The sequence below is a fragment of the Podarcis melisellensis genome (genome assembly GCF_964234715.1).
Source record: "Podarcis melisellensis genome assembly, chromosome: 9".
NCBI classification, from domain to species: domain Eukaryota; kingdom Metazoa; phylum Chordata; class Lepidosauria; order Squamata; family Lacertidae; genus Podarcis; species Podarcis melisellensis.
This window is the reverse complement of record NC_138541.1, coordinates 39253227-39270994: the sequence shown is the minus strand read 5'-3', so window position 1 is coordinate 39270994 and position 17768 is coordinate 39253227. Positions and strand designations below refer to the sequence as shown.

Sequence of the window (17768 nt, the reverse complement as noted above, 5' to 3'; positions counted from 1 at the left end):
CAACGCTGGTGATGAGGCAGAGTCTTCTACATACTTGAGGGCAGTGGCCTAGCTTAGGGGGAACAGAGCAGGCCCCGTGGTTCACAGAGCTCTGTGTATTCTCTACCCATCAGCACCTGCTGTCTAAGGTCAGTGTCTCAATCTATCTAGTGGTAGGATTGGCTCTGGGTGCAAGTTGTAATCCACCACACCACTGTCTACCTCTGCTGCAGAGAGTTCATGCTGGCATCTGTATAAGCGGATTTGCTGAATGCTACTACGATGAATCCTCCAGCTAAAACTCTGTAGTGCACTTTCAGTGAAATTTCCCTTTCATACTTTTTGGTGACCCCATTTGACACAATGACATCTCTGACCAATAAAGATGGGGAAAGGTACTAGCATAGGCATGTGGATTGCAGACTTCTGAGATATTTGACTGCAATATTGGTATGTTACATAGCCAACTGTTGCTTATTTTTATCTCTCGTCCCCATCCCTCCCTAGGAGTCTGGCAGCACAACTGGGAGAGTGAAATGGCTTAGACTGAAGTTATTTTGGGAGCAATTAATTTATAAAGCGTCTGAAGTATGTGCTGCTCTCAAAGGCAGGAACAAATATTTACATCTCACCAACCATAACATCAAGCTTTCGGAATGCCTTCTGAATTTGATACCGGGGGGAGAATGATCTATTATCACCGCCTTTTTATTGGTCAATGCATGTGTGCATATAAAAAAGATTTGCCCTTCCATTCAGTAAAGAGAACTCGCTTTCTCAAGGGCACCAGGTCTCAAATTTGGATCACTTCACTGTGCTCTTTGCCATGACTCCAAGACCACTTTCTGGAGTAGCCACAGCTAATTCAGAAGCCACCTGTTTGTAGTCGGGATGTTCATTCCTCAGTAGAGATGTTAATTCCTTTTAATAATGAATGGATAATGAATGAATAAGCATAATTGATTTCTTCATCGTCGTGCACATAAATGAATGGGAAATAGCAATCCATCATATCTGAATGAAAAACAAAATTAAGGGAAATTTGTTCCATTAGTTTGTGCATTTTTACTTTCCTTTAAACTGTGGTCCCTTTGTCTAATCTGTCTGAAATTTGGCTAGTCTGGTGCCTGAGGATGGAGAAGGGGTGTTGTTGTTTGTGATGGTAATAGAATCAGGGATCTACAAATGCTGCCTAGGCTCCCTTGCTAGCCATTATTTGTGGTAACCACCAGCCCTCTCCCATGCATCCTCTGGCATTCACAGAGAACTTGGGAGAGAAACAGAGTCTGCTCTTATTTGTGTGGGTTATGGAGAGGGTAAGGAAGAATGGAAGTCTTTCCTGCTGTTTGGAAAGGAATCCTGCTATTTCTTACCTGATTGGGGAAAATGCAATGGAAATGAGATCTGCAGGGCAGGGATTTGTGTGGTGCTGGATTTTCGGATCACCAGAGGGCAGTTGCCCATGGAGAGCTGACAAGCGGATTTGTTGATTCCTAAGTAGAATGCAAGCAAATGTCTTATCTCTTAGACAGAAAACACAGAAGTTACAAGCAGCAGAAAACAGGTGGGGTTTTCATTACAATAACTGAAAACAACAACTGAACAGATGCAGTTCTGACAAATGGAAACTTAAATGAAACTTTAAAATGAAAAACAAATAGTGATTTGTCTCACGCACCTCTCATTTTTAATGTGTCTTTCATTGTACTTATTTAACTGAGGTTTTCCCAGCCATTCGCTTTCCAGCCTTCCAGATACAGCTGTATGCCTAAAGCTCAGCACAGCAGCTCTCAACTTTATTCTGCTTTTGAGATTTAGGATTTAAAAAAAAAAAATCAAAAAAATCTTTTGTTCCCTTTTGTTCCGAACAGCTGTATAAGTTTGGGGCTGTTCTGTGCTGCATCTTCAGTATACCTTGTTTGGAAGAACGTGTTTTTTTGTTGTGAGCGTGTCACACTGTAAATATTTGTTCATATTTTTTTGTGTGAATTGAATACTATGTACCATTGTATAATAGTAGCTTCCATAAAGCAAACCATAAATGTACTGACTTTTCTTACAAAAAACCCCAACAAACCAACTTTATTTTCCTAAATGCTTTGTAGTTATTTGCAAACTCAGTGCTCCACTCCTGATTCTAGATTTACAATACACTGGGTTTAACAAATCTCTGTGGAAACCATTATAGATCCAAAGGACACAGTCGTGAGTTGTTATGTAGTCAGAAGATGTGGGTCACAAGGAAAATGCCAAGTCTAAGATCCCATTGCCAATAACAGTTTTTGAGCAGCCATGCGGTCAAGGATGCTTCTTGAGTACTGCATCAGAAAATGAATGGATTTTTTAAAAAAAGCTCATTTGCTAAAATTTATTTTTAGTTCCAGTTATCCAAATAAAAGTGATATATACTTGTCCCCCACACACCCAGTCCAGATTAAGACCTTTAGAAACCCTAAGCACTTAAAAGATTTTGGGGCCCCCATAGATATATTCAAAATATAAACAATAATAAACCGTGAAATAAAATGTTATGTTTTTGATATGAAACAAAACCTACAGTAAGATAGAAAATACTGTTTATTTTTTATACTTTCTCTTTATTTATATTTGGGGGGAAAGTTCTCCTACTTTTTCTGATGGAAAACATCTGTGGTGACCCCTTCCCTTGATACCCTAAGCATGTGTTTATTTTGCTTAATGGTTAATCCAGCCCTGTTTTCCCCCATTTGGCAGGCTCTACAACAGCACCCGCAGATGAAGAATTTTCAGGACATGGCTTGACATCACCTGTTACCACAGAAGTACCTGTACTGAATACACTGGGATCACCTACATCTGTTATGATTTTGACAACTAGTGACCAAGGTGTGCAAACTGCCGCTACATCCACAGAAGCAGAGAATTCGGAAATGGAAACCACTGTCTCTGCAGAAATGGAAGACCTACATCCTGCTTTGATATACGGAGTCCCGGCTGCTCTGCTTCTAGTCCTGATTGTTTTGCTGGTTGTCTTCATTGTAAGACGTCGGAAACAGAAACCACCCAAGCAAGGTAGATATTAAAGTTTCTTGGGTGATGTGTGAAGGACCATATTAGATTATATATATATGGAGGAGCAGGATGGCCAACTTGGCCCCGTGACCGTGGGTGCCCAGTGCTGTGGGTGCTATGCAGTGTGCATGGCCTGGACACTGAAATTTGTGGGTTCCCGGCCCCTTCATGGGGAATTTTGTGGGTGTTCGGGCACTCAGGGCCCCAGGGAGCTGGCACCTATGCAGAGGAGACAACTGGCTATCACATGGTAAATGTCTGAATTGAATTTAACCCTTGAATTAGGTCTAACCTTAGTTTAGGAGGTGGCACTATGGGTTAAACCACAGGACTTGCCAATCAGAAGGCAAGTTCGAATCCCTGCGATTGGGTGAGCTCCTGTTGTTCGGTCCCTGCTCCTGCCAACCTAGCAGTTCGAAAGCACATCAAAGTGCAAGTAGATAAACAGGTTCCGCTCCGGCGGGAAGGTAAACGGCGTTTCCGTGCGCTGCTCTGGTTCGCCAGAAGCAGCTTGGTCATGCTGGCCACATGACCCAGAAGCTGTCTGTAGACAAACGCTGGCTTCCTCGGCCAATAAAGCGAGATGAGCGCCGCAACCCCAGAGTCGGTCATGACTGGACCTAATGGTCAGGGGGCCCTTTACCTTTTTACTGTGTATGAGCTGAAATATGTGCTACATTGCTAAGTTTATTTCTAACTACTCAGGACAGAAAGAATATGCATCTGCTCTCTGTGAGAGTCAGTGAACAACTGAAACAAAGAAACAGGAAACCAGTAATATCAACATCCGTCTCCCGTGAGACTTCCAACAGTCTGGAATGTAGACAGAGTCTTGTGACTCCAAAAACTGCACAATGGCATAAACAGAAATCCAACATATGGGGATTTCAGCAGCTGGCCTGCCTCTAACTTCTGGACATTGGGTTGAAGGTTAAGATTGGATCCTATGCTCATACAATTGCATGTGTGTATAATGCATGATAACAATATTCTCTCACCTGTGGGGTGACATATATTTTGTCGCAAATCAGTCCAGGGTGGCATTCTGTGTGATTCCTCGCAGCCCCCAAAACAAAAGAGAATACATTTTCTATTCACTGTGATAGGGAATAGACCCAGGAGGCAAAGCTCATGGTCTGGAAGGAAGGGAAGATGATTTCGGCAGCCTGGGCTTGAGCACTGGGATTTTGAGCCCTCAGTGCCTCGTATATTCCATTCTGCTGAGCAGTGTTGTTGAAAACCAGGCACATTTCTGAATTCCTCAGGAGACTATTATTTGGCTAAACACAATTCCAGTGCAAACAAGAAATCCCACTTAACCTGGTCTGACTGTGCTTCTTAGTCCCCACTGCTTATCTCTCTTGTCCAGGACAGTTATAATGGGATTTTCTTGGCTTTTCGGCTCTTTCTCAAGGGTGTTTGGCCATAGATAATTCCCCTTGCCATTTTTCTTATACTTGCCCTTATACTTACTACAGTTTTGGATTTATGCCTCTCCAATAAAGAAAGAGGAGGAAATAAGGCTGCCTCAAAAATTAATTTTATTCTTCACATTTCCCCTCACAAAGGTCTTCCAGGATAAACGTGGCAATTGCACCTACCGCTTGCTAAGATCCAAACATGCTGCAGGAGAATCATGGGATTGTGATGTCTTTAATCCGCCAGCTAGAAGGATAATGCAATCCAGGAAACGACATGTTTCCCTTGACAATGATTCTGCTTATGATGCAATGGAAAGGGGAAACGGGCAGAGCCTTTAGAAAATATACGGTGAAATATAAAGGGCTGGTAACAGTGGGAGAAGCTTTAAGATGGTGACTGTACATGCACAGATTCAAATATTTAAAATATACAAGCAGTGGTTTAATAGTCTGATGGCTAATGAAGCTTTTGAGTATTAGTATATAAACATACAGGGTAACTGTCTACAGGCATATTTTCAGTTGCAACGCCATGAATTCTTGGCATTGGTTTTTGGTTGTGTGTTTTTCTCCTGCTTGTGATACTTTGGCTGAGTGTGCACCATATCTTTAAAGCACAGTCTAGGCACCCCCACTCCAAAGAATCATGGGAACTGTAGTTTGTTAAGGCTGCTGGGAGCTCCATGAGGGTTAAACATCAGTTCCTAGGATGGGGGGCAGCAGGATGCAGTGGCATAGCATGGGGGGCCCACCTGGGCACAAAAATTGTTAGGGGTGCAAAATTTCAACACCTGGTGCTGTCTCAATACAGCTACATGCTTCGGTTGCTGAGCTCCGTTCAAAACAGCTTCTCCATGAGAACCAGGAAGTGACCTCTCCAGATAACAGAGCAGCTCTTCTTTTTTATCTCTGTGGTTGCAATCTCCTGGGTGACGCAGACACCTTAGGGTGACTCAAACCCTGCAATACACACCTAGATTAAGGAACAGGGTAATTGAGTACATTCTCAACCCAGAAATTTGTTTTCAGTACCAAAACTAAGCTCGCAATCCCCATGCACAAAAACTCCTTTCTAGTTCCTCTGCCCCCACCCCTGCTTCCTTAATTTCAGCGGGGCTGGGGTGGGGTGGAGAGATCTTTCCTTGTTTTTCAAATTATTTTTGCTTTTTTCTTTAAAAATTATTTAGGGGTACTCTCATTTTGACTCAATAAAATCACTGGGAAAAGAAATGAAGCCGCCATTGGAGGTGGTAACAACGAAACGGACTAATCACCATGCTAGATTCCAACTCCTACTTCACACATTAAATGCTCGCATCCGTCTGAGACTCAGGAAACACCGTGACAGGAAATTAGGCCACCATCGGGGGTAGCAACGGAACTGATGATTCACTCTCATTTTGATGAGATGCATCATACCCCTGCATACCCCCAGAAAAAGCACTGCATATTACTCAGAAATCTACTATTATAACCCAATCTACTTTCCCCACCAAAGACTGAGGCTGCAATCCTATACAGTCATACCTTGGTTCTTGAGCAGAATCCGTTCCGGAAGTCCATTCGACTTCTGAAAACATTTGAAAACCAAGGCACAGCTTCCGATTGGCTGCAGGAGTTTCCTGTACTCAATCAGAAGCTGCGGAAGCCACATTGGACGTTCAGCTTCCAAAAAAAGTTTGCAAACTGGAACACTCACTTCTGGGTTTACGGTGTTTGGGAGCCAAAATGTTCGAGTCACAAGGCGTTTGAGAACCAAGGTACGACTGTACATGCTTTCATGGGACTGGATCCCATAGAACACAGCTGTTATGGTCCCAGCCTCAAGCAATAGCCAGGACTCTCAGATGGAGGAGAACTGAAGTGGTCAAGTCCATGACTATCATACTACTGGGTGAAGAACACAGTTGGGTTCCTCATCCTGAACCTGAGTCTGGCGGACAGGAACTTGCTGCACCAGGACTGCTAGAACACTCACCCCTCCCTGAACCCAATTCACCCAAGAAGCCAAGCGCTTCTTGCTCCACAACACCTGTTCAACGGTATGGGCAGCAACCCCAGAGGAGAATGCACTCATTTGTATACTAGGGAATTTTGTCAGTCTGAGGGCTGCATTCCTTTGTAGGCAACTTCCTGGGGGCAACGTATCAGTGGTGGGCAGGGCCAGAAGCAATAGTGGGCAGATCAATTCTACACACACACACACCCCATCAGTACCCTCCATCCAGGAAAGCAAGAGGCATTATTGGAGTTTAAGGACACATTCTAGCCAGATAAGAACACCCAAGGAGGATAGTAGGCAGGGTTCGAGATGAGTGCGGCCTGGGAAGAAGGTGGGGCCTGTGGAGCCAGATTGTGGCCCTCCAGCCATTCCATCAGCCTCTAGGCCCAAGGTTTCCTGTTCCTGTTTTAAGTAGCCACACTCCTCAGGTAGGGGATAGTGGAGTCTAGGAAGAGTAATCTGGACAGAGTGGTCCACTCACCTCCTCCTTCCATTATAACAAGTGGCTCACTAAGAGCTCTCCGAGGTCCTGCTGCTCCAGGCTGCCTTGTGGAGTAACCCCGCCACACCCCATGAGCTTTTGCTTGAAGTCAGGTCAGGACAACTATGCTGTGAATTATTTGTCATACCAGCTGTGAATCATTTGTACTGACGAAAGGTGCAGCCTATATAGCATATTTTTGGGGTGGGACTTTCAATAGAACTTGAGGCATTGTGGAGACGGCATGGTTAAATCTGTGGTCCAAACTATCAATGTTTCTTCTGGGAAAAGTGAATCAGTGCCTACATCCTTCCCCCTATCCTTTCCTCCCTCCTATACCTTGCTAGGTATAAAATACACATTTCCTTTCCGTTGTTCAGAGGACAGTTTCCTCCTTTAAAAATACCACATCCTAACCTCCAATGGATATGGTTTCCCCTCTTATTCCATCTGGTGTTTCATCCACCTGCATCTCTCCTGGCAATTACTCTTTCCTTGGTTTATTTTCCTTCGTTGCTCTGTGCTCTCAAATGCCTTTCTCTCCAGGTTTTAGGTGTTTGTGTGTGTTTGCGTTTTCATCTTGCCCCTTATCTGTAATCTGCTACAGTCTCTGTTCGTAAACAGGTGCACTGCACATGTACAGCATTAGGCTGTGTGGAAGTAAACAATTTTTATCACAGTTGTTGACTTCTCATTATGTTGCTTTCACTGTTGGAACCTGTTAGCCTCAAGAAATTCATTGCTTCCAGTCTCCTGTTCACCGCTAGACTCTGATTTGAATATTAATGCAGCTTGGCTGTAGTCAACATCTTAAATTTACCTCAGCTACTAATTTCAACTTGGGCTTAATATCCATTTTACTGCATTTTACTTTCTAGCTGCCTCCAAGTTCATATGTTTTTCCTCCTCCTCCTCCTCCTCCTCCTCCTCCTCCTCCTCCTCCTTCTTCTTATTGGCTTTGTGCATAATAATTATTCAGGAAGGTAAAGGATGTAATCCTGGCCCAATTTGCCTCATACTATTTCTCAACATCGTGCCCTCTGGTTATTTTGGATTGAAAAGCATCTGACATCACAAATCAACAAAGCAAGAATGGCTAACCAAGGGAAAGGGGGGAGGGAATGGAGTATAGCTGGGTCGAATCTTGAGCAGGAGCATTCTACTCTGCAATATTTACTGTATTTTTTGCTCTATAAGACTCACTTTTTCCTTCCTAAAAAGTAAGGGGAAATGTGTGTGCGTCTTATGGAGCGAATGCAGGCTGCGCAGCTATCCCAGAAGCCAGAACAGCAAGAGGGATCGCTGCTTTTGCTGCGCAGTGATCCCTCTTGCTGTTCTGGCTTCTGGGATTCAGAATATTTTTTTCTTGTTTTCCTCCTCCAAAAACTAGGTGCATCTTATGGTCAGGTGCGTCTTATAGAGCGAATAATATGGTAATTGCCAGCCCACAGTGCATCTCTCTACCTCTTTTTTAAATGAATCATTTACTTCTTTCTGAAATGCATTTCATTTTATTTCAGAGGAACTAGCAAGTGAAAGCTGTAAAAGGTAAGACTGCTTCCTGTTCATATCAACATTGTGGAACTGTTCTCATGGCCTAGGGCCACATAGACTCTTCAGTATGACAGAACCACAAGTCATCTAATTTTTTTAAAATGGCTGTCATCTTTAGGTGATGTCCCCCGTATTGCAACAATGGGATCTACTGGACTCCTAGTTTATTGCATTAGCTTTACTCCAGATTTAGTAACATTTATTGATTCAACAGCTCACACAATGATGCTCTTTTCTAAATTAAGCACAATGGCTGCTAAATACTTAAATACAGCCTAACACATGGATTGATTTTAAAATGGTATTAAAAATATCTGTCTAACAATTCTAAGCTGCATGGTCCAAAATATGTTTTTGTTTTCTTACTCAGTCCTATTTTTGAAGAAGACACACCCTCTGTAATGGAAATAGAGATGGAAGAGCTTGATAAATGGATGAGCAGCTTAAAACGAAATAGTATGTATTGATCACATTCTACTCTTGGACCTTTTTCTTTTCTAACAAGCCCATCTCTTCCCACCGTCTTTGCCTAAGTTCTCTAAAATGCATTTAAGTCTATAATCTGAAATACTAAAATAGTAGCAGAAGATAACTGTTCTTTAAATATTGAGGGGATTGAAAAATAGATGTGTGTCCCTTTAAGGTGATGCAGTTTTTACTTCAAAGCCTAAATATTTGTAGCCATTTCAATATAGCAAGTGGTTTCTTTGAGAGTGGTGTGTGTTTTAGTATTAAGGAGTGTTTTTTGGCATTAATTTGCGATATGCTTCACCACTATTGACTCATGGCTCCTAGCACTTTTTATTCACTGCCGTCTCCAGGATCATCTTACAGGCGTGTTGCTATGACCACATCGTTTCCTCCTTGCAGTCTTTTTAGGTTTGCTATCTACTCCTCCATTACCTGGAATGAAATCATTGTTTTCTCCACAAGCAGATGGCTAGTTGTGATTATTGTCCAATCTGGAAGAGAGCTGGGCATATCCAATTATTCTTAAATCTATGTCTCCTGGCTTCTTATTCCAACCTGCATGCCTGTTTGCCTCAAACACTGTATATTAAATCAAGCTTCTTGGCACAGGGAATGGGGTATCAATATCTTATTCCAAGAGGTTCGCAAAACATAGCTGCTGGGGGAAAGAAATACATAAAAACCAGAGAAAGGGCTGAAATACATGTAGGCACCAAGGTTCCCAGACCACAGAAAGTGCCATAAAGTCACTGCGGTCTAGTGGATAGAATAGTACAAGTGGAAACTTGGGCCCAAGGTTGCTTCCAGATAACCTGTTTATTCAGCATTCGTCCTGATTGGTTTCCACAATGTTTGCGGGAAGGTTATACAATGTCAACTGCTTATTGAACATTCATCCTGAGTTGCTTGCAGGTAGATTGTATGACATCTCATCAAGCAGTTGCTACCCCACAGTTTCCACTGCATTTTCCTCTTACTTTCCAATGATAAAAGTCTGTTTTTTCCTGGGGTGGGGGAGTGGGTTTATTCTGCAAGAGCTCCACTTTAATTGGTACAGCCTGAATTTGCTGACATGCCACTGAATTCCACCTGGAAAGAGTGACAGTATGGAAGCACCCTAAGTTCCTGCTCAAAAAGGACTCACTAGGTGATCACGGTCAAATTGCTCCCTCAGAGCCTCAATACCCTGATAACAGAGGATCGTCTCACCAAGCTGCTGAAAAGACCTTGCATACCTAGAGCCTGGTTCAAAGACTGTGCAAAAGGGGGGGGGACTGTGCATAATGGCACAGATATTGAGTATGGCAAGACACCTGCATCCACATCAGAACCCCCTCCCCTTTCACTCTATGCCTGTTACTTGACATTACAGGGACCTCTTCTACACTCATACGGTTTTGGTAATCTACATAGGATAGTAGCTATTCCCTTGAGATCTGATCTCCATAGATTATTAGATGTGCTCTTTGTGCAATAGGATCCATTACAAGGTAAAGGAGTGGATTGGAATACCTCAAGGTTATTATGATTGCTGTTGTTGTTAATGTAAAGTGAGTGATTTGCTCACTGTTCGGACTGGTGAAACCCTATGTCCTACAGACATTTGTATGGGTCACAGCTTGACTTGATGTATGAATCACTAATAATTTCTGTAAGCATGTATATCATTTTTGTGCGTAGCTGTTAACGAAAAGTAGTGATATGAATCCTCCCCGCCCACCAAAAAACCCTTGTTCTGTTGGGTTTCCCCCAAATTCTTTTGGAGATAATGGGGGGGATTTATTAACCCCCTCAGAAAATCCTTCACATAGCCTAAGACTACTCTTTTTTCCAAATCATGCTTCAGGACTGTAGAGTTAAGTCCCATACAACTAAACACAGATGCCTTATGTCCAACTTGTAAGGCCTCCAGGTAAGCAAATTGGTAGGCATTCCTTGTCTGCTGATCAAATGACTTTGGGAAAGCATGACATATCCATAATATGTAGATAAGGGGCCTACCCAGTGGGCCTTCAGATGTTGCTGGACTTCAGCTCCCACCATCACTCACTGTTGGCCATGCTGGCTGGGGCTGATGGGAGCTGTAGTCCAACATCTGGAGAACCACAGCTTAGCAACCCCTGCTCTGGTCTATACCTTTACAAATTTGTGCAATGCTATGGAAATACTACCAACTAACGGCAAGATTGGAGTGAAGAGCCCTGGTGCTTTTATTTCCAGCACCAGATAGGAGAGGTTTATTGGCGTGAACATGGCCATCCACCTTAGACTAGGCACCAATGCTTAGTTCACATTTAATTTGGCATCAGTGGGTTTGGCGCTCTGTCCTTTGCCTGACACAGGAAGCTGCGGTGAGCCTAACATTACGGTACCTGGCAGAAGACACAGAGGCTGCCTTTAAAAGTGAAGCCCTGACCTTGCTAGGGGTCTTCAAAGTGGGCATGCGGCATTGATGTGCCACTACTCAAAGGGTGCTACCCAGCAACAGCATAAAAAGGACAACAGCACACAAACTCACCAGCTGGAGTAATCCAGCAGAACAACAGACATGACATAAACAATTGTATGTTGGGCAATTTATTATTATCCCTCTTATTTTTAGCTTGTGACAAAGGCAAGGTGCTAGAGATGGGTGCTCTGTGGATATATATATGTATGTATAAAATAAATAAAACAAAGGTTACTATGGCTTCTGACTTATCCACAAGGGTTTTAAATGGGCTAATGGCTGCAGACATAATAATAAAAATAAAAAATGATGTCCAGGTCCTGGAGAAGTCTACAGTGCAGTCATTGCTATTCAAATTGAACAGACGTTCACAAAATTCCCCAGGCTAATAGTTTCACTGTCTCCAATCTTTTCTTAGCTGAATGTGAATATTTGCCTTCCGTGAAAGAAGAAAAAGACTGCAATGCCAGCCCAAGGTACTTGCGATTCTCCAATTACACTTCTGAAAGGGACACTGTCAGCTTCAATAGATCCAAAATTGAACAATGGTCTCTTCTTCTTTGCAGATGACCCTGAAATCTATTTTGCTTATCAACATTACTCTGTTGTTTGAGGCACAGGATAGATTTGCTAGCCCACCACTGAGAGATGGGGTTTTATTAGTCTCGTTGGTGAGATGGATGCGGAACTTCATTTTGTGAACTGTCCGCTGCTAATTCAATATATCTTTTTGGAAGGGATTATTCCTTAGATGGGAGTTGTGTTTCTGTCCAGCTCACTGGTTCTAAACATGCTGAGTGGCTAGTATAATAAGAAAATTCAACGATGTAGCTGATATATGTGTTGAAGATACAAAGACATTTTGTGGTTGCATTTTAAACAGACGATTAGCCACTGTTCTAGTAATTAGGTAAAGGTAAAGGGACCCCTGACCATTAGGTCCAGTCGTGACCGACTCTGGGGTTGCGGCGCTCATCTCGCTTTATTGGCCGAGGGAGCCGGCGTGCAGCTTCTGGGTCATGTGGTCAGCATGACTAAGCTGCTTCTGGCGAACCAGAGCAGTGCACGGAAATGCTGTTTACCTTCCCGCCGGAGCGGTACCTATTTATCTACTGGCACTGACGTGCTTTCGAACTATTAGGTTGACCTTCTGATCGGCAAGCCCTAGGCTCTGTGGTTTAACCCACAGCGCCACCCGCGTCCCGTTCTAGTAATTGTGAACTACAAAAAAGAAAAAGAAAATTAACACAATGAATGCACTTTCCAAAGCACTCCCCCCCCCCAGTTTCTTCTTGAATATACCCTAGAATTTGCCTTTTGGTTGCCTCTTTGCCTCTCACAAGTTACAAACATTAAGGGGAAGGGCTATAGTTCAGTGGGATAACATCTGCTTCCCATGCAGAAGTCCCTGGTTCATTCTCCAGCATTTTCAGGTAGGGCTGGGAGCATATTCTGTCTGAAACCCCAGAAAGCCGTTTCTACTCAATGTAAAACAATACCGAACTAGAGAGACTAGTGTTCTGACTCAGGTTCCTATGCTTTCAATGTTTGTTCTTAGGGTGGCTGAAAATATCTATGTTTGGGGGGCGGGTGGTAGGGAGAAGGGCAATATTTGAAATCACCCTCCTTTGCTGCATTTCCAAGATGCTGGAATAAAACGTTGAATGGTCCCTCTTAAAAACCGTCTGTGTAAATCAGTGGTGAGCAAACTTCAGGCTTGAGGGATCTCCTTTATTTTGACAGGAACCATTGAGGTCCACCAACCAGAGCCAGTGCAAAATAGCAGCAGGGGACTGAGCCTGATTCAAATAGTGTTTTGTGGGAGGAGGCACAGCAATTGCCTACCACACCTCATAAACATCTTGAGTTATTACAGATTAAGGATTCTAAACAGAAACCTCTAAAGCTAGTTTGTGGGGCTGCACTAAGCCATGGTCAAAGGAAACCATGAAATGCTAATATTTTACAGGTGAGGAACATAGCAAGGGGGTTACTTGAAGATTTTACTTGCTATTGTTAGACCACTGGAAGTCAAAAAGCTTTTTACTGTGACTCACACAGAGATCTGCCAGTAGATCCTAATCTACTCTTCGCCCATCCCTTCTGTAAATAAAAGAGCAGCATGGATTTCTGGGAGGGAGGGGAGGAGAAAGAATCACTGGGACCACTAGGTGGCTCTGCTTTATTATGAATCATGGCAATAGTGTACGCTTGTGTCCTTTATGATATGCTACTTGAAATGAGATATGTTTTGCTAAGGGAAAAGGCATAGAGAGCTTCAGGTGACAACGAACACCCCTGAGAGAATTAAAGCGTGAGATGCGAGAACAAAGGTGTCTAATCAAGTGCCCTGAGGACACTTCTGTGGACGTTTCCTCCAGGGTAATTTGCTGCAGTTCAGTGTAAGCAGTCAGCAGATTTTCTTCACTCAGATAGGCTGGATTGTAGCAACCAATCAGTAAGATTGGGGAAGTGGGGATCTGCCAGCAAAGGTTCTCAAACCATTACAGTTGCATCCAATTGATTCTGCGGTGGGAATGAATATTTGGATTTTTCTGGTTTGTGGGACCTACTTTTGAATTTTACAAGAATGTGCCCCCCCCCAAGGTTATCCAGATGCAGAATAATGACTCAGGGAAGCAAAGTTGGGGGCAACATGGCGGTTCATAAGTGTGACTTGTGATGGAAACTGATTGACCCCCCCCCCCATCTTACTGTGTACACCAGGCTGGAATGCCCCTCCTTATCTTCTTGTTATCACCACTCACCCCAACGGGTGAGTGAGGCATCCCAGGCCTGCAGGCCAATTGCCTGGGAGTGGTGGCACCAAAGAAGCTGTTACAGACAGTGAAATCATGAGGACCAAAAAGGCAGAAAGGGACCTGTGGTATAAAGAAAGCAAGGAAGGGTAGATAAAGTACAGGAAGGAAGCTGGCAGGAGAAGATCATCAGTCACTCAGCACATGAAATCAAAGACTTCACAGGCAATAGATTCTTGAAGGAAATCCCATGCTAATTACATTGCACCACAGATCCACAGAGATTGTGAGTTTTGAGCAGGCCCATAATCAATCTTGGTTTCTTCTGGTTATCGGCAAGGGAAGAGATCAGATTGGCAACAACCTCACAACAGATCATTGTGCCAACGTGTGTTGCATTGAGAGTGTGTAAACATTTGAATTTCAGTTCAGTCTTAACCTAATCATAACACTTTTGCAGAAAATTAACAGCCTTTTAATTCTGCACAATAGTAGGTTCTGTGTAACTCAGACATTTGAATGCTTGATGCTAGTCCAATAGTAGCACATGCTCTTTCTCATTCTATACACACCGTGTGGCAATGGAACAATCTAGATCAGGGGTTTAATAGTTTAAAAATAAAAATGTGAAGGGCAGGGCAGGGGGCCTAGGGGGGCCAGGAGGGTATATGAAGGCACCCTTGGGTGTCACACTGGGGGCCCCAGGTCTAAGCAAGAACTGACCACATTTTTTTAAAAAAAAGAACTAATTGTGTGTGTTAGGAAAGTACAATGTTCAAATGTGGAAACACCTGCTAATTATTTTATTAAACAATGTTTACACAGTGACTGCGAATCTTGAAATCAAGAAGGCATTATATATGGATTGAAGGAGGAAACAGCAAACCTTATAATTCCTGAGATCTGGGGTGATCTGGATTTGAGTTTCCTTCACCTGAAAGAGTCAAGGATGCTAATGCATTTGTCCTTTCCTGCTGCTTCTGTTCCTCATCATGATGACATCAGCTCTGCAAAGCAAAGGTCCTGGGGAAAAAAATCTGCTGTGAAATTCAGAAGGAATAGGAAGAGTACAATCCTCTTTCAGACATTTCCCAGAGCAATTCATTCCCGCCCTCCTTGATCAATCACGTTATGGTATTATTTTGTAAGGTTGCCCATTACACTAATGTTTTTTTTTATGTACAAAGGACACTGTGTCCTTGGTTCTGAATTTCTTTGCTCCTGTGTGTTTAAATCACAGTTCTGAAATACAATCCAAGGAACTGGCACTTAATTTTCTTTCTGGTAATGATGGTGATACCTCACACAGATTTGAACAGATGAGGGCAACAGAAGCGGGCAATCGTTCTATAAACGAATGTAGCATGGACATCATTTCAAACAACCAGGAGCTGTCGGAGGATTTGGGACAAGGAAATACTGCAAGATTTGAAAAGCTTGTATTGTGTTGATATGGATGATGTCATTATATAGTTGAGTCACTAGATGGTGCTGGACTGGTATCTGAAGGGAGCCAGGAGTTTCTTGTTACTGTTCTTTTTAAAGAGATATAATAAAGTTCTTTTCTAGCTTCCTAGTATGCCGTCTAAGTCTTCCATAACAATGTTCTACTTTTGGTTTCATGGAGTCCAAACTTCTCTTGTAAATCTTAGGGGCAGGTTTATCCACCTTGTAATTACCTCCAATGGTGCTTGCCAGTCCTTCGGAGAAAGATAATCTCTTGTCTTTACTTTCTTGAAAGCTGTTTTAAATTGTTTTTATTATTGTTTTTAAGGCTGTAACCTAGCCTGGGACCTTAAATAAATAATGCTTCAATGGTGGGATATTTCCTCTGAATGCTACTTGCTTAGAAGAAATGTAGAGGATTGAACATAACTTTTGGTGGTGTCAAGATACCTGGGGTGAATCATTTTTACCTTTCCAAATGCCTTCTGCTCCTCCCTAGCTGACAGGAGTGGTAACTTAGCCCCACGACTGTGGGTGCCCTGCAGCGTGCATGGTCCTGGCACTGAAATGTGTGGGCGCCCAGCCCCTTCATGGGGAATATTGTGGGTGCTTGGGCACCCAGGGCCCCAGGGAGTTGGCACCTATGCTAGCTGACATAGCATTCCTTTACCTTGAGTTTGGAAAAAGGATCCCTTGCCTTCCTCATGCTGGGCCGTCATTGCGATTGTATAGTAGCTGAGGGTTCCTTTTACAACAGAGAACTTCAGGTGACTACCTGCGCATCTCTGTCTGGGTGGCAAGAAAAGAGAAGGCCCTGATTTTGAAAAGCTTGGAATATATTGCCAGATGACAACACACTGAGAGTTCCTTGATTTGTTATTGTTATTGTTATTATATCTTGCCCTTGGCCATTCTTGATCCCAAGGTGGGTTGCAATGGTATTGAAAACAACACATATCGTTCGTAATCATACACAAGAGGAACTGATAAAACCAATGTTCAATGGAATTCCATAAAGCTGACAAATTTCTTGTGTTGTTCCATAAAACTCCACCCTGAAAAGCTTAGGAAGTTAAATAAGTTTTGAAGAAGTGCCAAAAGGAGATAACACAGTAGTAGCCAGCTGAACTTCTGGAGTGAGGGCATTTCGTGTTAAGTGGCCTGTTATTGAGAGAGACTCTTTTTTTAAAAAAAAAGATTGGCCACCTGGCATGTTTTAAAACTTCTTTGCTTTCGTTTGCTAATTTGCCCCATGTTTTTAAAGTTCAGCATCTATTTATATTCTTTCCATTCATGTGCAAATAAGTGTAGACCTTTTTTGCTAACTTGGCAGTCCTACACAGAGATGTGATATGCCAGTTTTACCACTGAAACGATACCTTTTCAGGCTCTAAATAAGTCACTACTGATGTGGGCAAAGGTTGCTCCACTTTTTTCATATCGCATAGAATCATAGAGTGGAAGGGACTCTCGAGGGTCATCTAGTCCAACCTTCTGCAATGCAAGAATATGCAGCTGCCCCATACAGGGATTGAACCTGCAGCCTTGGCGTTGTCAGCACCTTGCTCTAACGAACTGCACTATCCAGCTATCCATTCAACAAGCTATGCTTCCTGCCTCTTGCTGCTAATATTCATGTAGATCGTGTATACTGAGAATGTGTGTCTTGAGTATCCCATCATTATGGTTACTGCTTAATTTTTAAATGATCAAGTGCTGGTTGGAATTAGGAAGGTATTTGTTCACAGAATGAGCCAACAAAAATATATCTGCCATTATGCCATATGCAAGTATTTTCCTACTAGCACAGCACATTTGAGGATGAAGGCACAGAGAACATTAAATGATTAGTGATGCAGATTCCAAAAACCTTACAAGCATGAAGCATCAGAATATCATTTCTGTATCTGTAATAATTAGTGAGAAGGCTTGCCAGTTTAGCATAATGTGTCAGTGACTGGGTTTTTTTTGTAACATTAATTCTGATTATTTGAATTTCTGTTAGCGTCAGGGAATTCATGGACTTATTAAAAGTTTTGGAGTTTCAAGCAAATATTTATGGCTTTGGGGGATGATCAGGATTATAATTTCTAAAAGTAATTATTGGCATAAAACATTATGTTAGAACTGTAGACTCCATGTTCTGTTTACAAGA

The 17768-nt window shown here is 42.7% G+C and overlaps 1 protein-coding gene across 2 annotated transcripts in view; it reads left to right on the top strand.

Annotated features, from left to right (window-relative positions):
• Positions 1-15743, top strand: part of TMEM154 (transmembrane protein 154) — a 31118-nt gene extending 15375 nt beyond the window's left edge. For both annotated transcript variants that reach the window (XM_081926248.1, XM_081926247.1), the window contains exons 2-6: positions 2713-3030; positions 8455-8482; positions 8859-8944; positions 11827-11884; positions 14993-15743. In XM_081926248.1, the coding sequence (XP_081782374.1) occupies positions 2713-3030; positions 8455-8482; positions 8859-8944; positions 11827-11884; positions 14993-15008 (506 nt within the window). In that variant the 3' untranslated portion in view covers positions 15009-15743. The remainder of the gene's footprint in view (positions 1-2712; positions 3031-8454; positions 8483-8858; positions 8945-11826; positions 11885-14992) is intronic.
• Positions 15744-17768: the final 2025 nt, after the last annotated feature.